This window comes from Prionailurus bengalensis, chromosome A2 (genome assembly GCF_016509475.1).
Source record: "Prionailurus bengalensis isolate Pbe53 chromosome A2, Fcat_Pben_1.1_paternal_pri, whole genome shotgun sequence".
In the NCBI taxonomy this organism is placed as follows: domain Eukaryota; kingdom Metazoa; phylum Chordata; class Mammalia; order Carnivora; family Felidae; genus Prionailurus; species Prionailurus bengalensis.
The window spans coordinates 98,569,966-98,587,400 of record NC_057348.1 but is presented as its reverse complement, the minus strand read 5'-3'; the positions used below and the strand labels follow the sequence as shown (position 1 = coordinate 98,587,400).

At 37.0% G+C, this 17,435-nt stretch overlaps 1 protein-coding gene across 4 annotated transcripts in view; it reads right to left on the bottom strand.

The window, feature by feature from the left end:
* Positions 1–987: 987 nt before the first annotated feature.
* The window catches only part of DYNC1I1 (dynein cytoplasmic 1 intermediate chain 1), a 319,773-nt gene continuing 303,325 nt past the window's right edge, over positions 988–17,435 (bottom strand). For all 4 annotated transcript variants that reach the window (XM_043588924.1, XM_043588927.1, XM_043588926.1 and 1 more), the window contains one exon: positions 988–1,942. In XM_043588924.1, coding sequence (XP_043444859.1) covers positions 1,832–1,942 — 111 coding nt within the window. In that variant the 3' untranslated portion in view covers positions 988–1,831. The remainder of the gene's footprint in view (positions 1,943–17,435) is intronic.

Genomic DNA, 17,435 nt, shown 5'->3' with positions numbered 1-17,435 from the left:
CCAGAGACCTAGAAGGAAGCTATAAGTCTTCTCACAACCGTGTCCTGGACCCCACACAGCATCACTTCCTCCATATTCCATCATTTATACCAGGTCAGCCCAGATTCCCCATGGAATAGCACTATGCAAGACTATTTTGGAGACTAGCTACCACAGTGGGATGCATATGTATATAAACTCATGTAATGTTTCACGTGCTTACTACAAGGGGCTCTGGCCTTTGTACTTTTCAGTCTTTACTCATGGAATCATTCAGAGTTTGGTCTGTAATAGCTACATATTGGTTATTGCTTTATTCTTGGTCGTGTAGTATAAGCTTGAGAGGCTTTTTTTCCCCCTGATGCTTTTATTGGGTTGTTTTTAAACCTATTTAAGACCCTCATATTTTATTTTTAAAAATTTAATTCCTGCCTTCAAAGAATTTCAATATCTATATACCATATGGCACTTCAAGAAAAAGCATATCATTATTTTTAAAAGAAATCTCACAGTTCAAGGAGTCCCTACCACCAAAGCACCGTGGAGATTCTCTCCCTGAAAAACTGAAAGTCTGTCTTGAGATGTTTTAATTCTCTCTAGGCATGAAATGATTTTTGAGAAAATTTTCTGTTAAAATTGTTTACAGACATATTTCCAAGTCCAATAGCAAGAAACATAAATTTACGGTGTAAACTTTTTAAAAAGAAATATGTAGACCATTTGGTATATCTCCATCTTAACCTATTTTTCTTATTTTAACATTTGAGACCGTCTTGGGGCAAGAGTGGCTCGGGTAAAGGAGATAAGGGAAAGCTTTCCAGAAAACCACACACATTCCCTCGTAAAAATAAAACCAGATTCTTGGTTTAAGTCCAACCAGGCTGGTTGCCTATAAGTTCATTATCAATCTTTAACATGGCCCTAACGTATCTCCCCCACCCCCTTGTCATAGCAACATTCGAATCAGTCTTTCCCCAAGCACAGGATTTATCCACGCTGGTGCAGACCTGGTTTGGAACGTTTTATTGGCAATACTGGTGTCATATTCAGGAACCACAGACTCTTGTTGGACTGTGTTAGCTTGAATGACAAGTATCAATGGTCAACTATATTTGAAATATTGTCAAAGTACCTAGAAATAATAGGCATTAAAATTCATTCCGTTCATTGCAACGAACCTCTAAAGATTTCTTGTCCTCCGTGGAACTGGCATACTGTAATTGTTCTTTGGAACTTAATGTAACCTCAACAGCAGCAGAGAGACAATACAGTCCTCTCATTATGCACATGCTCTAGGATCGTTTATTTTAATGCTTTCAAATCAATATGTTCCATGCAGCACACCACAATAAATAAGGAGCAGCAATGTTCTTCTAGTAAATCCGTTCATAATGTGAGTCACCATGTAAAACACCACATCTCAAGTCTTTGGCCCTGTGCCATATCATGAAGCACGCCACATCTGCACCTGATCATATCTGGCTTCATATGGATTTAATAGGACTATGCCAGAAGTGCATGTAAGAACAAATTTAACCAGAGGTTTCCAGCTATTAAATACAGCTACTAAGTAGTTAAAAGGCAACAACTAAACCCGTAAAGCCTCCCCCTCCCCTCCCCCCCCATTTTTGAGACAAATAGAAAGATAGAAATGATCTGGTGAATTTCAGGTCAGGGGAAAGCAGGGTGGGATACATTTGGAATACTTGGAGCAAAGCTGGCACAATATGACACCCAAAATGTCACACAACACTGTTACTGAATGGACACTGGATACAAGTGGAATCGATGACTGCAGAGCTGAGTTCTAGAAGGCGAAGGTGGGGGCTAGGGTGGGGATGGTTGGTTTCCATTAGGCAGATAACTCAACGGTGCCTTCCTCCTCGCTATCAGCTCTGTTGGCACGAATCTCCACGAGGGTCCTGGCAAATCGGGTCCATTCATCATTGTGGGGAACTGCAAGCTGCAAAGTGATTAATGGAAAATGGTGAACAAGGGATCTTAAAGGACTGAAAGCTTGACGCCCACAGGACTGTTCCTCCTGAAGCAGCCATTTCCCTTGGAATATAAAGGAAACCAGATCTTCGTCTTCCTTGAATTGGCCCTGAAGTGTTGCTCTTAAACTGACAACTTAAGAGAATAAAGTGACTCATGGAATTTATGAAACTTAAAAAAAAAAAACAAAAAACAAAACTTTTGTAAACTATACAATTACAGTAGCCAGTTAAAGAACTTTCAGTAATGAAAATTAATCATAAGACCAGAGTTAAAGTGAACATAGCAGATAAAAACTGCATATAATTGTCTAGGATTTTGAAATAACTGTGGTGTTGCCTTTCTAAGTCAATGCTATTGATCCTTTCTTAAAAGTGTTGCTAATGTGCTAATATGCATGGCAAAAGTATAGCTTACATATACAAAGAAATCTTACTATGAAATAATGATACGGCTTTTTCAGCAAGATCTTACATGGTGATAAGTAGCTAACATTTGCCAAGAGTTCTGTTCTAAGTGCTTTACATGTATTAACCCATACCTCACAGCCCTAGGTAGGGTAATCTTGGTATTTCCTTTTTACATAAGAAGAAATCGAGGCACAGAAAGATTAAATCATCTAAAATTGTGTAGCTAGCAAATATCAATGCCAGTGCCATCTAACTCCAGTATCTGCATCTCTAGACGGTATCCTATACTGGTTTGCCAAAAAAGGGAGGTTTATAAAATTTCCCAAAGCATATCTTCTTCTATGCACAATTCAGTGAGGAGAAAATCCCACCGGATACAAGCTACATGTATAAATTCTGTTAGCTGATTTAAAGGATAGTGATTTCTCTACACAGCATCCAGAAATGAACTGCTTAAACATACACTGCGAATGTTTGAAATAGAATAGATAAGTATTTGATGATGAGAAGCATGATCAAGTAGAAGTCTGAATGGTTTTTATATAGAATAAAATTGATGTAGAATGTAGAGTGATTTTCTTAGAGGATTGCCCTGTAAGAGGGTATAATCCATCTATAGGTACTAGGTTCTATAAACATTAATAACACATTCGTCTCAATATACATTTTTGAAAATAAAAAAACAGGAAGCAAATAAAGCTAAGCTTTGAGATCATTTTTATAGCTGAAAAGTTACCCACTATATACAGCTAAATGATTAGAACTTAACATTTTTATTACAGGGGATGATAATGTCAGATGCTAAGACAACTTTTTGGGGGATGTCATCAGCAGTCTACAGAGTATATCTTGCAATTAGTGTTGTAGTACTGAGGTTTAAATGTTTCACTAATATAATTCTGGAAATGATATACAGGTAGGGGAATAAGTTCTACTGATTTTGAGAAATGCATATGAATTTAGTCATATGAATGAGTTTTGAATGGTTACTTCCCTAGTTATTGAAATGAATTCAAATTTCTTCTTAGGCAATGACATAAGTTCACAATAGTATCGAATGACACTGTTACCCCCTTTGCTCAGTCCATTTTCCCTACTTTGAGCTCTTTTCCTAGGTTCCACCAATCTTCATTTTTCTCTTCAATTTTAGAAAATACCGTACTGGGGAAATGAAGCCTTCAAACTTCAAATGCTACTACAAAAGAGCTAACAAAAAGCCTGAGCAGCAGCGGGTTGGTATCATATTTATATGAAAGAATAGGTTCACTACTTCCTTTCTCTCCTCCAACTCCTAACAAGTCCTCCCAAAAAGAACCACAGAACTAAAGCCTAGGAAGAGACAAAGCCAATCATGATAACATGATTATGACTTTTTCCAATACATAAGGGATAATGAAACTCTAGCTAAGGCACCTCATAATTTCATATCACTTTAAGTCCTGGAAAAAAGCGGTCCTCACTAATAATGCATTATACAATATATAATAGAGTATATTGCTCTAGGAGTTTGGCTCCTTAACGTAACAGTATATTCTTGGTTGAAACGGTACAAGTTAACATATGATGCCATGCATAATGTTTTATTGATAGCAATATATAGAAACTATATGCTAAAATAAGAAAACAGGTAAATATGTTTCACATAGTTTCATTCAGTAGTAATGGCAAGGCCATTAAGAAACGATACTAATTAAGACTGTGAGCCATTAAGGTTTGAATATATGCCCAGATACAGTTTGAGACAGAACTGAGTATCATTTATGACGTTTAAGTTGCACATCTAACTGGTTAAAAGTGAATTTTATCAGATTTAAATGTTTCTAATAAAGGAACAAAAATACCCTACAATAGAACTACATTTGAGCTTTTCCCCAGGGGTGGGAATAATAGTACTAGAATACCAACACCTGTCCTTAAAAGTACAGGTTTGCCCTCACAAAAGCATTAATAGTATTCTAACATATCTTGTCCTCTCTTTGATCTGTGAAAGTTCCATTTAGGTTGGAAATACTAGAAGTTTAAAAAAAAATCCTGCCAAGTGTTTTTCTGTCTAGAATACCATAAACTTCACAAAAATGTTAGTTTGCTTTGGTTCACAAAACACAAAACCACAACAAAAAACATTCCAGAGTCACACACAGTGCAAGCACAACAGCTTCTAGAAACTTAAATTTACCTACCTCATCCTATTACACTTTCTCATTTAGTTGACTATAAAAATAAGCCACGATGCCTGTAATGTTAGATTTAGAAGGTGAACTGCACACTGCCCCGTTTTTAGAATTAAGTATCACCGTCAGGAAGCACTTTAAGAATAATCTTAGCTTGAATGTGTGAGCGTGCATTCACAGGCTGTTTCCACACCCAAAGTAACAATTTTTGGCGTTTGAATTACTTGTAGGTAAGATCAAACAGTGGTCCTAACAAACAAGAAGACCAATCCTTTCATTTTACATCTGCGGCTGTAACCAGCATCCATTTGGACAGAACTGTCCCTCTTATCCTTGGCGGTTCCTGGCTTTTCTAACCTGGTTCTCTCTGATTAGAAATGGCTGGAAAGGGGGCACCTGGATGGCTCAGTCGGTTAAGCGTCCAACTCTTGGTTTCAGCTCGAACCATGATCTCATGGTTCGTGAGATCGAGACCTGTGTCAGGCTTTGTGCGGACAGTATGGAGCCTGCTTGGGATTCTCTCTCTCCCTCTCCCTCTCCAAATAAATAAATAAACCTAAACAAACAAACAAAAAACAAATAGCTGTAGGCTCAAGAGCAAAAATTCATTTCAGACTTTCTCTAGGACATCTTTAATCCAGTAATACCCTAATCATTAAGTAGGAAAATTCTTTGTTCATGTTTCTTAAAGAGTAAGACTGCTCTCATGTTCTTCTAACCAGAACACAAACGCATTCAATCAGCATGGACTGAGGACCAACTCTATGCCTGGTACTGTGCTAGGGATTAAAGATACAGCAGTGAATAATATTTTCTTAGGTCAAAATGTGTGAATACTGGTACAGGTGGGGTTTTTTTGTTGTTGTTGTTTTTTTGTTTTTTTAACTGACATTCAAAACATGCATAGCCTAAAATTTATTTTCTTACAGTGACAACCGTAACTTGTCCCGATGTGTGTTGTGTGTCAAGTAAGTAGCAGGAAAGCAAATGGCATGTTAATGACAAGGCTTCAGCATCTCTTTAAGTTTCCATCAAGGCATTAAAGGCTAAACCTAGAGCATCACTGTGGATTTGTTTTCCACTTGAAAAAAACAGTTTAGAATAATTTTTGAACAATCTCTATTTCATGATAGGAAAAATAGTCACAAGTTTTTCATCATGATGAATAATTTTAATTAAAAGAAAAAAAGCACTGTGAAGGAAATGTCATATCCCATTGTTATATCAAGGGAATACCATAAAGAAGGATTTGTAAAAATTCTTCCAGTATCGTACTGAACCACAGTGGATCTGGAAACATTTTCTGCCTTCAGATTCATCTGCCAAAGTCCACATCCTAGGTCAGGGATGATTCAGATTTTCCCAGTGCTTCATGTACAAGGTGCACCCAACAAGCCCATTCACACCCCCTACTAGAAGACTTTTCTAATTTTTTTTGTGAAATGTATAAAGCATTTTTATGCCACAAGCACTCATGGCTCTAATTCCCGAGATGATAAAATCTTCCCTCTAAGGGTGATGACCTTGTATAGATATGATATGAGCCTATTTTTACAACCGAGGGAACTAAGAACATAGATAGTTTCTGAGGTAGCAATTTGGCCATAAGGAGGAGGTAAAATGGAGCTCAGATTTGGACAGGAGACTTAAGTCCCGTTCTCATCTTGGTTACTGGCAATGGTCAGGCACTTAACCTCTCATTGCCTCAATTGTAAAATGGGGAGATAATGTCTGACCCATTTATCAACAGAGATGTGAAGAGGATGAGAGAGGTAATCTAAGTGAAGAAAATACCATGAGTTCTTCATGGAATAGTCATGCATTCTTTCTCTTTAAACTGTCACTCAGATTGAACACGTTCTTCCGAATGATATATGTAAATGGCATGCATACCGATTCAATAGCATTTTTGTGGTTTTGTTTTTATTTTCTTAAAATAATTCTGATGTTTACTATGTGAGGACATTAAGGAACAAGGCATGGACCTCTTTTAACAGGTAGGAAATAGAAGACCGGGGAGCTAAATGATTTGCTAAAGATCGCCTAACTTTCACACAGTAGAATGGGCCAATCAGGAGCCTCGCCCCTTTAGGAAATGCCAGCTCACTGGCAGAATGGCAGGCAAGTAAGTGTTTTGAATCACCTGCTAAAAGAGTCTAAAGACTGTAGTTAATCTTCTAAGATTCTTAGAAGATAAAAGGTCAAAAATAAAAAGCAAAAGTGTAAAAGCTGTGGAAATTTTATGGAAGTTGATCATTTTAGTCCCCTCGACTCCCTACTTCTGAGGCTGTTTCATGGATCTGCCCCTCCTGTCTGCCTGAAGGGAAGAGAGGGCACCTCTGGATGCTGCCCCAGCCCGTCCCCACAAAAACTAGCCTAACCACTAGGTGTCTGGCCTGGGTTTCTGGTGCACTTAAAGACAGGCAAAGATTGCAGAATAACTAAATTTTGAGAATGGAGCCAAGGTTGACTTTTTCCACCTCCAGTATCAGCCAGATCACAGTTTCTTTCCCTGCTTTGCCACTTACTTGCAGTATGTCCGTATGAAGACTGTTTTAACGTCTCCGATCTTAACTTCCTCATTTGTGAGAAAGGAATTATGAGACCCATCTCCTAGGAGCATTGCGAATATTAAATAAGACACATGCACACCCCCTCCACTGCCAAATATAATGGGTTTAGCACAGTGCTTGGCACATTATGAAACTGGAGGAAATGATGTTTTTTTTTTTTTTTTCCTATTTGTCCTTCATGCTTATTCTCTTTTCCATTTGGAGGAGGTAATTTTTGCTCCTTTCCTTTTGTTTCTTCCATTTCCTTCTTCTCACCTGTATAGAGCTGCATTTCTTTTTAGAAATATACCTTATTTTTTATTACATTTGATTTCTTGAAAACCCACACGAATACTTTCCTAAATAGCCATACTTTTAATAATACCTAAAGTTCATGAGCTGGATATGAGGAAAGGAAGGGTTCTTTCAGATCACAAGAAAAATTCTGCCAGAGTACTTTTTATTGCTCATTTAAAAAATCAAACTTAAAGTATAATTACTCCTTATAAATATACACATCCACAGATATGTCTACATATACATGCCTATTTTTAATTTCTCAGGTATGCCAATCCAGCTTCCCCTAGCTCTGTCCTTGTTATGGCACTTTCTACAGTGGGAGTCTACATTTTTAGCTCAAGTTATAAAGCTTTGTAACCACTGAACACACTGTTATAAAAATCAAATGGCTTTTTATGACCAGGGTTAAATATCATTCATGTGTCCCTTTTTATAAGCACATGGCTAACAATTTTGAACGGTCCACAGTCAAGCCTCCCTCATTTGTTAGTAATTTTAAGGGGTTTATAGTACCTGGCAGCTGATTTGAAAAAGCTGCATTATCTGCAGTAACTCCTACCAGCTCAATGCTGATTTTTTTATGGTAAAAATATGTCTCGAGCATTGCTTATATAAAAGTAGGTTAATTTTTAAAAATCTTGGACAATTAAGACAGGAAGCTATTTTGTAATTTCAGTTTGGTTTCTCAGACACATTAAGCACGGCAAACAAATGAAAATGAGTAGGACTCCAAGTTTGGGGACAAGTATTCCATCGATGTGTGGTTCATCAGCATCTTTGTAATCTTTTAATTAAGTGGAGTCACTATAAAAAAGCCTGGGACGATTACGTTAGCCATCGATTCTGAACAGATAAATGACAACTTCTGTATGAACCCCAAAATTAAAGTTTTCTGTTAAAAAGGTATCTTGCAAATCAGCTTTTCACTTTAATATGCATTGGTTTTTTGTTGTTTTTAATGCATTTACAGAGACCGTGGAAGCGAATGTGGGTTTCCACAGAGACTAAACCCCTCTAAGCTTTAAAAGGTTTTTTAAAAGTGCAATTATTAACGGCACCCCAATTCAGGAGATTGTGGATTTACTGGTAACACGTTTGTGTTCAGAGGAAGCCGATATTTCTTAGGACAATTCCCTTTGCCACACACACAGAGGGAAGCAAAGTGGGAGGTAATATGCAATGAAACAGCCGCTGGAAAGACCAAGCTTACTCGCTTCACATAAATACAAGCTCCACTGTATTTAACTCTTGGGGGAGTCTAGCATCACTGGTAACAACGGATGAAACCACGGACCAAAATTCCAAGCCAGAATGCAGTATACAGAAGGGGTAAATACACTGCAGTATTCCACCACAAAAAGATAGTCTGTGTGGTAACTTAGTACTTACAGCACTTTTAGGGAAGGCCAGAAAGTAGAAGTTACATTAGTCTCCATTCTGTAGCATCTGCTGTTCCCGGTCAGTAGGTTAAAATTTCTGTGAAATTTAGCAGCATGCAAACCTAGAGTAATCTGATGATTATTTGGCTATTTTTGGTGAAGAAAGAAAGAATTTATTTTATCATAAAATCCTATTCTAAGGGACCCCTCATCCACCCGTGAAGCTTGAGATCTCTCTGCCAAAGTTCTCTTTGCTAGTATCTTTAAATGGGTGGTTGATTTTTATAGCAGGTTAGAACACTACTTTAAAAAAAAATCCATTACCACCCAATTAAGGAAAGAGGGACGAGACATAAAATCAAAGGTAAATAGTAATAAATATGGGTCTATATCAATTTCAATAAGTCAGCAACCATTGAAGGAAATTATTTTAAACACTATTCTTTTTTTTTAATTTTTTTTTTCAACGTTTATTTATTTTTGGGACAGAGAGAGAGACAGAGCATGAACGGGGGAGGGGCAGAGAGAGAGAGGGAGACACAGAATCGTAAACAGGCTCCAGGCTCTGAGCCATCAGCCCAGAGCCCGACGCGGGGCTCGAACTCATGGACCGCGAGATCGTGACCTGGCTGAAGTCGGACGCTTAACCGACTGCGCCACCCAGGCGCCCCTAAACACTATTCTTAAAAAATAAACACTTCTTCATGTTAAAATTTCACATTATAGGAAGCATGAAAAAATTCTGGAGTTTTTACCTGCAGAGAGGGAAAAAAATCACACAGCTGAAGAAGAAAGAGTTAATTTACTAAGGTCTACGGACGACCTTGTTCACATTTGTATTAAAATCTCATCCTTTTTTCTTGAGAAATCTCTTAAGCATTATTTTTTTCTATTATTTGGAACAATCTATTCCTCTGTCCAAAAGATGGAAAAAGTGCTAAAAACATTGGCTGATGGGCAATAATGGAAAATAAACTTTTAAAACTTCAATTACCACTCTTTTTCTAGAACAGAAAAGATCAAGAAAATGACAGGGAAATGAAAAAAGCATGGGCTACTCAAGCTAGTCTGTCATATTAGCTGACTAAACATATATCCTTTCTCTTCCTGATATTATTAACTATAGGTTTTCTAGTAAATTCCTAGCAACCACTGCATCTAAGCAGTTTTGACAAAAAGAAAGCTTATTGCTAAACACCTTAGAAACATTTACCGAGGTAATAAAAGAAATGTCATTCCCTCCTACTGAATGTTTGGGCATAAAAGAGGTATTTTTATAATGTAGTTCATGATTTACCATATCTATAGTGTCCAAAAAAAGCACAATGAAAAGGAAGCGTTTTTCCAGTGGTTTGACAACTATTTGAATCAGCTGTTAGGCTTTCATTACACTAGTGGCCAATCGCTCACTTTTAAAAGCACAAGAGGGCGGGGGAGTGGGATAGAGATTGGGGAAGAAGGACAAGCCCTCTTTTTAAAATGTTTTCTATATATCCTTCTCAGTGCATAGTTAAATGGATTATTTTTCCTGTCCATCAGTCGATAGCCAACTTGGAGGCTGCATTCTGAATGCTTCACACAATTAAGCTTTCCCTTAACCTTCAACTTTCACGTGTGAAACATTCACCCAAATATTTATAGAGTGCCTGTTATGTGCCAGGCACTGTGCAAGGCTGGGCTATCCCACTCAAATAGACAATTAATTGTTAAGTATCTACTTTGTGTATGTTTCTGTGGACATGCCACTCTAAACATTAGAAAAACCTTACTGAGGAATGTGATTAACCTAAGGAGGGCTGCCAAACTGAAAAAAAAAAAAAAAGAAAAATCTAAATCAAAAGGGTGGCTGGTTTTGAGGCTACTAGAACACGTTCACTTTTTTACCAAAGGTTCCTTAATGTTAAGATAAATAAAAATGAAATATTTCATCTACATATTGAGAAACTATTAGCTGGCGATGAGGGAGAAAGATTTTAGGGAATGGACCACTGATCAGTTTTATCTGCCACCCTAAAAAGGAAGGGTGCAAAATTTCTTCAACAATGTTAAGCTTTGATATTTCCTAAATGATAAATAATTCATGTTTTAAAATGGAGAAGATGTTCTGATAGCTGACATTCTCAGAAATCCATGCAAACCTTCTTTGAAATTAGAATAGAATGATTCACTCCCTCACTTTGCAAGTCCCACCTATATAACATATAAATATTTACACATAAACACGCATAGGCAGGTACTTGATTTCCTATCGTATCTTAGATGCACCAATAGTAACACCTGTACTCCTGTAAGAAACAAACAACTCTCCATTTCCATCCAGGCCAGTGTTAATCTAGCCTCACAGATGATTGGAGCCGCTTCATGCTCGGTTGGTCTAAGCTGTGATTTGAGGCTACTGTTCTAAGCAGTAATTTTTCAAGATAAAATTTAGCAGTTTTGAAATTCTAAAACTAAACAATTTTGTCAGCCATGAAAAAATTTAACACTATAATTAATGACTGCTTCAAGATCCAAACTGCTATTGAAGATGACAGTTTGAAATCACAGAAGAATCATAAAGATGATTAATTATACAAACTGGTACTTGTTGCAGAAGGTTTATATTCATAGGCCATTTATCACCAAAATGGGAATATATGAGTTTCATTGAATATTGCAAATTAGTATGCACACATTAATTTGGTTTTTATAAAGTTAGATATTAGGGTTTTCTTTTCATCAAATCAACTTCTCCATAATACATAAAAGTCGTTAAGTGTTTTCTTATCAATCCAGAGAAAAAGTAGATTGAAAAGATATTAATCCTATAAATTCATTTTTATAAACTAATGTACCTGAATAAGCATACTATTTATATAATAATTAGTTTAATTACAGTCTTTCACATATATAATTATCAAAATGAAAACCATGACTACTACATTCACTATAAGATGAGTAATTATAACATTAATTGGAATTAATAGTGCTTTTTCTTTTTCCTTTTTCAATTAAGCACTTTTCCTAGAAGAAATCAAGTTAATATTAAAATTACAATCTTACATTTTAACCAAATTATTTTATTTCAAATACATGTAATTTATTATGACAAGAAAATGAATTAACATATTACTTCAAAGTAGCTTATTTTATGTAATTATATTTACTAGCACCCCAAATCTGCTCATACGGATATGCCTTGGTGTTTTTTGACTTAACTGCACAGTGTTGTGGCTATGGCAATTAAAAATTCAGGTAAAAACTGAAAAGTCCCATTGAAAATCCCAATGCTTTGTTTCTATGCCATCGAATATCTAGATATTGTCGACAGAACTAAGTATTTGGATTTTCAGTTTTTATCTGGAGGTTTGGCACCACAGAATAACTTACGCCAAAGTCCTTTCTTCTCCACGGAGGGATATCAGAAGAAGTGTTTGGCATCAGCTAAAGAAAATAATATTGTTTATTCACTGAAGAATAAGCCAGGACTTGCAAAGACCTTCAAGAATCTAGCAACTTGTGGCCACACTCACTTAATGAGAAACACAAGTGTTTGGGGTGATTATAACTGGACCTTCGTAACCCGAGCCCAGCTCCCTCTCCCTTCTGGAGGCTCAGCCATGCTCTCAGCTTCGTCATCAGCGGGGGATAATAGCCTTCATAAAGCACCATCATTAAATGAACTGATTTCAAATCCAGTTCTTTTTCATTATGGGACTCTTATTTGAATTAACCCCGAAATCTCAGTTAAACTTCATATTTTGTGTTCTGCACACCCCTTCCCCACGGAGCGGGGAATTATTTATATTCAGGGCACACACTTCTTGTGGAAAATTGACCTAGACCCTGTCCTACTGGCAAACACGAAGTAGTTCCACAAAGCAAACAATTATCGACTAAGTGTAATCCACTTACAAACCAGAAACGTATTGTATTTATTTTGCGTCACTCAAATTCTCTTGCACTCTCAGCACTTCCAGTTTCTCAGATGCCTCTATACTGAACTGATATTTTAGGTGCAAGAGAGATGGCTGATCGAATCGCTTTCTTTTATCCCTGTGCTAGCGGGCTACGGAAACTGAGGCACTTTTTAATAGTCCCTGGACATTACACCTGGACTACCATTCTGAAGTGTATTTCACAGGCCATTTTTCCTGTCGGGATCCCAAATAAACTGTCATCCTAATTTTTCATTTGAGCTTTAAAATGCACTCAGATGAAGATTTAAATCGTGCAGGTACATTTAATCTCTCCTATTCACCTGCAGTTTTCCTTTCCAAGAATTTTGCAAGACCCTTGTAATATATTAACAAATGTCCAATTTACTGTATTTATTGAAATCTGTAATAAAATGACTGCTATTCTTTTAGCCCCCAAAGAGTCGTATGAAACAAGCGATTTGAAATGCCGTCAAAGTTCAGGGTTAAAATGCAAAGATGAATTCATGTTTCCTTAGGTAATTAGTGCGTGGGATACCAAACCAATAATAGCTAAGGGTGCACAGATTTATTCGTCTCCAAGTTTGTTTTTAAGTTGCCGTTTTATTTTTCAAGTTCTGCTGTAAGCTGAAAATGACTTTGGAATCTTATCATTTGGCTATTGTAGAAATATAATCAGGGATTTGAAACTTATGTGTGTTTATCACAACTGAAAACAAAATCTTCCCTGGAAGAGGTTAATGGAAAAAGAAATAACAGGAGGTGGAGAATAAACTGCTTTTTTTAAAACTGGAGCTGCAAACAGCATTCTAACTAATTCAGATAAGCAGCAAACATAGTTGTTAGGGGATATTTATGACAGCCCATCTATGTGACAGCACTGAAGCATTAACAATAGCAACGGGCTTTCTATAAAACACATCTGCAAGACAGACAGGTAGATAGGCTGACTATCAATCATCAGGACACGTGAATAATTCTATACTCACTGGCCCATGTACTATTAAAATCAGCTTCATATATATATGTATATGTATATATATACACACACACACACACACACACATACATACATACATAAAAGCTTGCTCTTCAGTAAAGGAGCCATGGTGGTGGGTAATTCTTATTTTTAATTCTTTAGAATATGTGTGTTCACACATCATTTAAAAAATCCAACAATGATTAACAGTCCTCTTTGGGTGTATTCTGAAGCGGCATACACACAGTGTTTTCAGGTTATATTTGGAGTTAACTTATGACTTGTTATCTTCTCCGCATTTCAGTTAATTGAATGGGATCATACAGCTTCACAACAAACAGACTGCATCCCACAGTTTGAAGAGAAAGATCCTCAAAACTTAGTCAAGAGCGAGGCTCATCTTTAACTTTACATTTTAGAAAATGTAAATGGTGCATGCAAGCACTGTCTATTTTAATAACTTTTAAGATGCACAAACAGAATAAAAATTATAGCCAAATAATAAAAGGGATCTTCTCTGTCTTTCACTGAATTCACATAACTTCCATTTATGCTAATGGGAGTTGAGCACCTGCTCCGCAAAGAAAATAGACCCCTGTCTGTGAAAATAAATGTGTGCAGTATATTTTCCAGCTACAATGCTAAAATCAAACAACCAAAAATGTGTGCTATATAAACAAAGCATCATGTGGCCTACCTGAAAACACTGCTGTTTTATACTCTACCTCATTAGTCATATATCCCAAGATATTACTCATACCTTAGCCATTTAAATGCAACAAAAAGGAAAAAAGGGGGTAGGGGGCAGATGGACATACTCAATCTGCTGATTTCAGTGAGCTCATACACAATCCTCTGTTTACCCCTTCAGAAGTTCATAATAAATTGCATCAGCAAATCTGGATTCGGGCCATTTCTCTCTGCCATCATCTTAAAAGTCATGGAAGATAATTGTACATAATAGAAGAGGGCATGATCATGTGCTGAGACTCCCGGTGGCAGCTGCAGCCTCAGCTGGGACAGGAGATGAGGCAGACGGTTGTTAACCACCGGTGGCACCCAAGTCCCTTTCTGCATGGCTCTTCTGGTTGGGCATCAGGTCTCAGAGGAAGCAGGTCTACCTAGATTTGAATAGGGACATCTCCACTGGTAGTCACAGAAATCTCTTATCAGGCAGTACTTGATGATGGTGTGACAATTAAGTGACAGAGAAAGGCTGTCCCTCTCCACTCCAAATCATAGTAGGCATCATAGAGATCTTTTCCCCAAACTCTATTATACTTTCGGTTAAAATTACGGTATGATCAAAACAAGGGTATGGGGAGTGAATGAGAATATCCATACGGTTTCAGCTCTGTTCTTCTGGGCCTCATGATGTTTATAATCTACAGCCTTTGCTATTCCATTCAACATTTTTAAATAGTCTTAAGACATAAGTAATAATAAGATCATACAACATGTGCTACAAATGACCACCTTTCTAAAGACTTCTCCTTTTTCCTAACAGTCTAGGTCAAGGCCATAATTTTTCATTTCTGATTTGCATCATGAGTAGAATTAAGAACGATACTCTTGTGGCAAGACTGGCTACATAATTTTGCAGGGGGGTGCAAACATGAAAATGTGGGGTGCCTTGTTGAAAAATTTCTGAACGGTTGCAAGACGGTGACAGCCAAGCATGAAGCCAAGCTGAAGGAACCTCTATGCACAGCACCTGTGAGACTGCACAGGTAACCCAAGCAGGAAGCAGGAAGCCAGCCTCACTCTCGGAATAGGACCTTGGTGAGAGGGAGGCTGCTGCCCCCTCCCCTCTCCTCAAATCAACCAGGGAGAAATGGACGTGAGGTGTCTTCCTGCAGACACCTATTCAGTGTACTGAGGTCTCAAAGAAAATGGATCAACAAGGCATACTCTAGAAACTACCATTTACTTTCTTGTGCAGATTGTATTATAAGGCTTATTTAAAAGTGTTTCATCTTCTTTCTGAGAGGGTTCCATAAAGCAAGATTTTCCATCCAAAGGCCAGCATGACCCTGGTGAGGGGTTCAGTTTTAATGGGGACCAGAGGACCAATTCTGAATACAGATAATGGTAGCACAGTCTACTAGCAATTTGATCCTCAATGCCATATGTTTTCTTTCTCTCTATATTTTCCCCTTTTTAAATCACTTCCTGCTCAAACCCCTTCCCTCTTGTCACCCATGCACGAGCCTTAGATTTGACCTCAAATTCTAAATGGGGCCAGTTTGCTGTGAAGACACTCTGTCTGGCTTTCTGCAGTTTAGGTGATTTGGAAGGCTGAGGACACACTGTTTAGAGGGTGCCCTTCTCTAGTAAGTACAGCTAAGCTCTGTCAGTTCTAGACTGGTGAACGAGACAGCGGTAATTACAATAATGGCGGCATTTGCCCATGAAGTGATCTACCGTCTCTCAGAAGTGGACTTCAGCTAAGGTCCGCTTCCCTTTCAGTACATGGAGACTCTGTATATAGAGTTGGCCTTCAGAGATTTAGAATAGGCATTAGAGATGAGCAAAGGGAAAAGGACCTCTCCCTTTATCTTTCCAAAGAAACAAATATGAGCTACATTTGTAAATACCTTTCAAAAATACTTAGGAAAAAAAACTACAGTGAAGACAAAATTATCTTAAGTCTGAGTTTTTCTGAGCTATAGATTGCTTTGTGTATTGACTAAACAATACAGAAAAAAAAACTGTTCAAATGTATAAGCCTATCCTGATTTTTTTTTGGTCATTCAGGGAAGGACTAGAAGATTATATAATATTACCTACTCTCAATAAAATAGTATATCCTTTTTTTTCCGGGTAGTGAATTTGTAGGGATAAACAACCCTACAAATTGTTTGGCCTATTATGTGTCACAGAGATTTTTCTATAGCCTGTCTAGACTCCAGACAATAGACGAGACTGGTCTATAGTTGCAGACATTTCTATAGTCTGTAATATCACTTAGGAAAGTAAGAGCAATAATACAAAAATGAAAACCAGGCTGACCTGCCACTACGATAGTAGAAATATGAGTATAACAACACTTTACAATTTCGAAATGATGATAGCAACCTAGAAGGAAGTTTTAGCAGCCACATATCAGCCAAGGCAACTTTTGCAAAATCATTTTTTGCTCCTAAAATATGAGTCATATTTGAGTAATTCTGTCCACAGGCTATAAAATCACTTTATTACAGAACATTCTGTATATATGTCATATTGTGTTTTCTTATTGCATGGGGATTGTGTGTATGTATATATGTATGTATGTGCATACACATTATACATATATGTTACATATAGATAACAACAAATACATATATGTGTGTGTGTATATATATATACATATATGTATGTATATATATATATAATATCTGTGGTCAACGTAAAGATTTTTCAAAAACTTTTCTTGAAACAGACCAGATTGTTAAACTATTCTACTTTCCATCCCTCTTGGACAAAACATTACTGTTGCATATGATCTTAAGAGGATTAAGTGACATTATGTATAACAAGCAAGGGAGGTAGAGAACAGAGTTTAAATTTCATCTACTTTCTGCCATTTCATCTCTGAGCATGCCTCCACATCTATTTCTCTCCCACAATTACACTTGTTATAAACAAAAGAGAGAGAGAGAAAAAAAAAACCCCTTGTTTTTTAATGTTCTTCTTTTCTAGCTTTTCAATTTTTTAGTAAATGAACTAATGAAGAAGGTTTTTGTTGTTGCTTAGTTTTATTTTGATGAA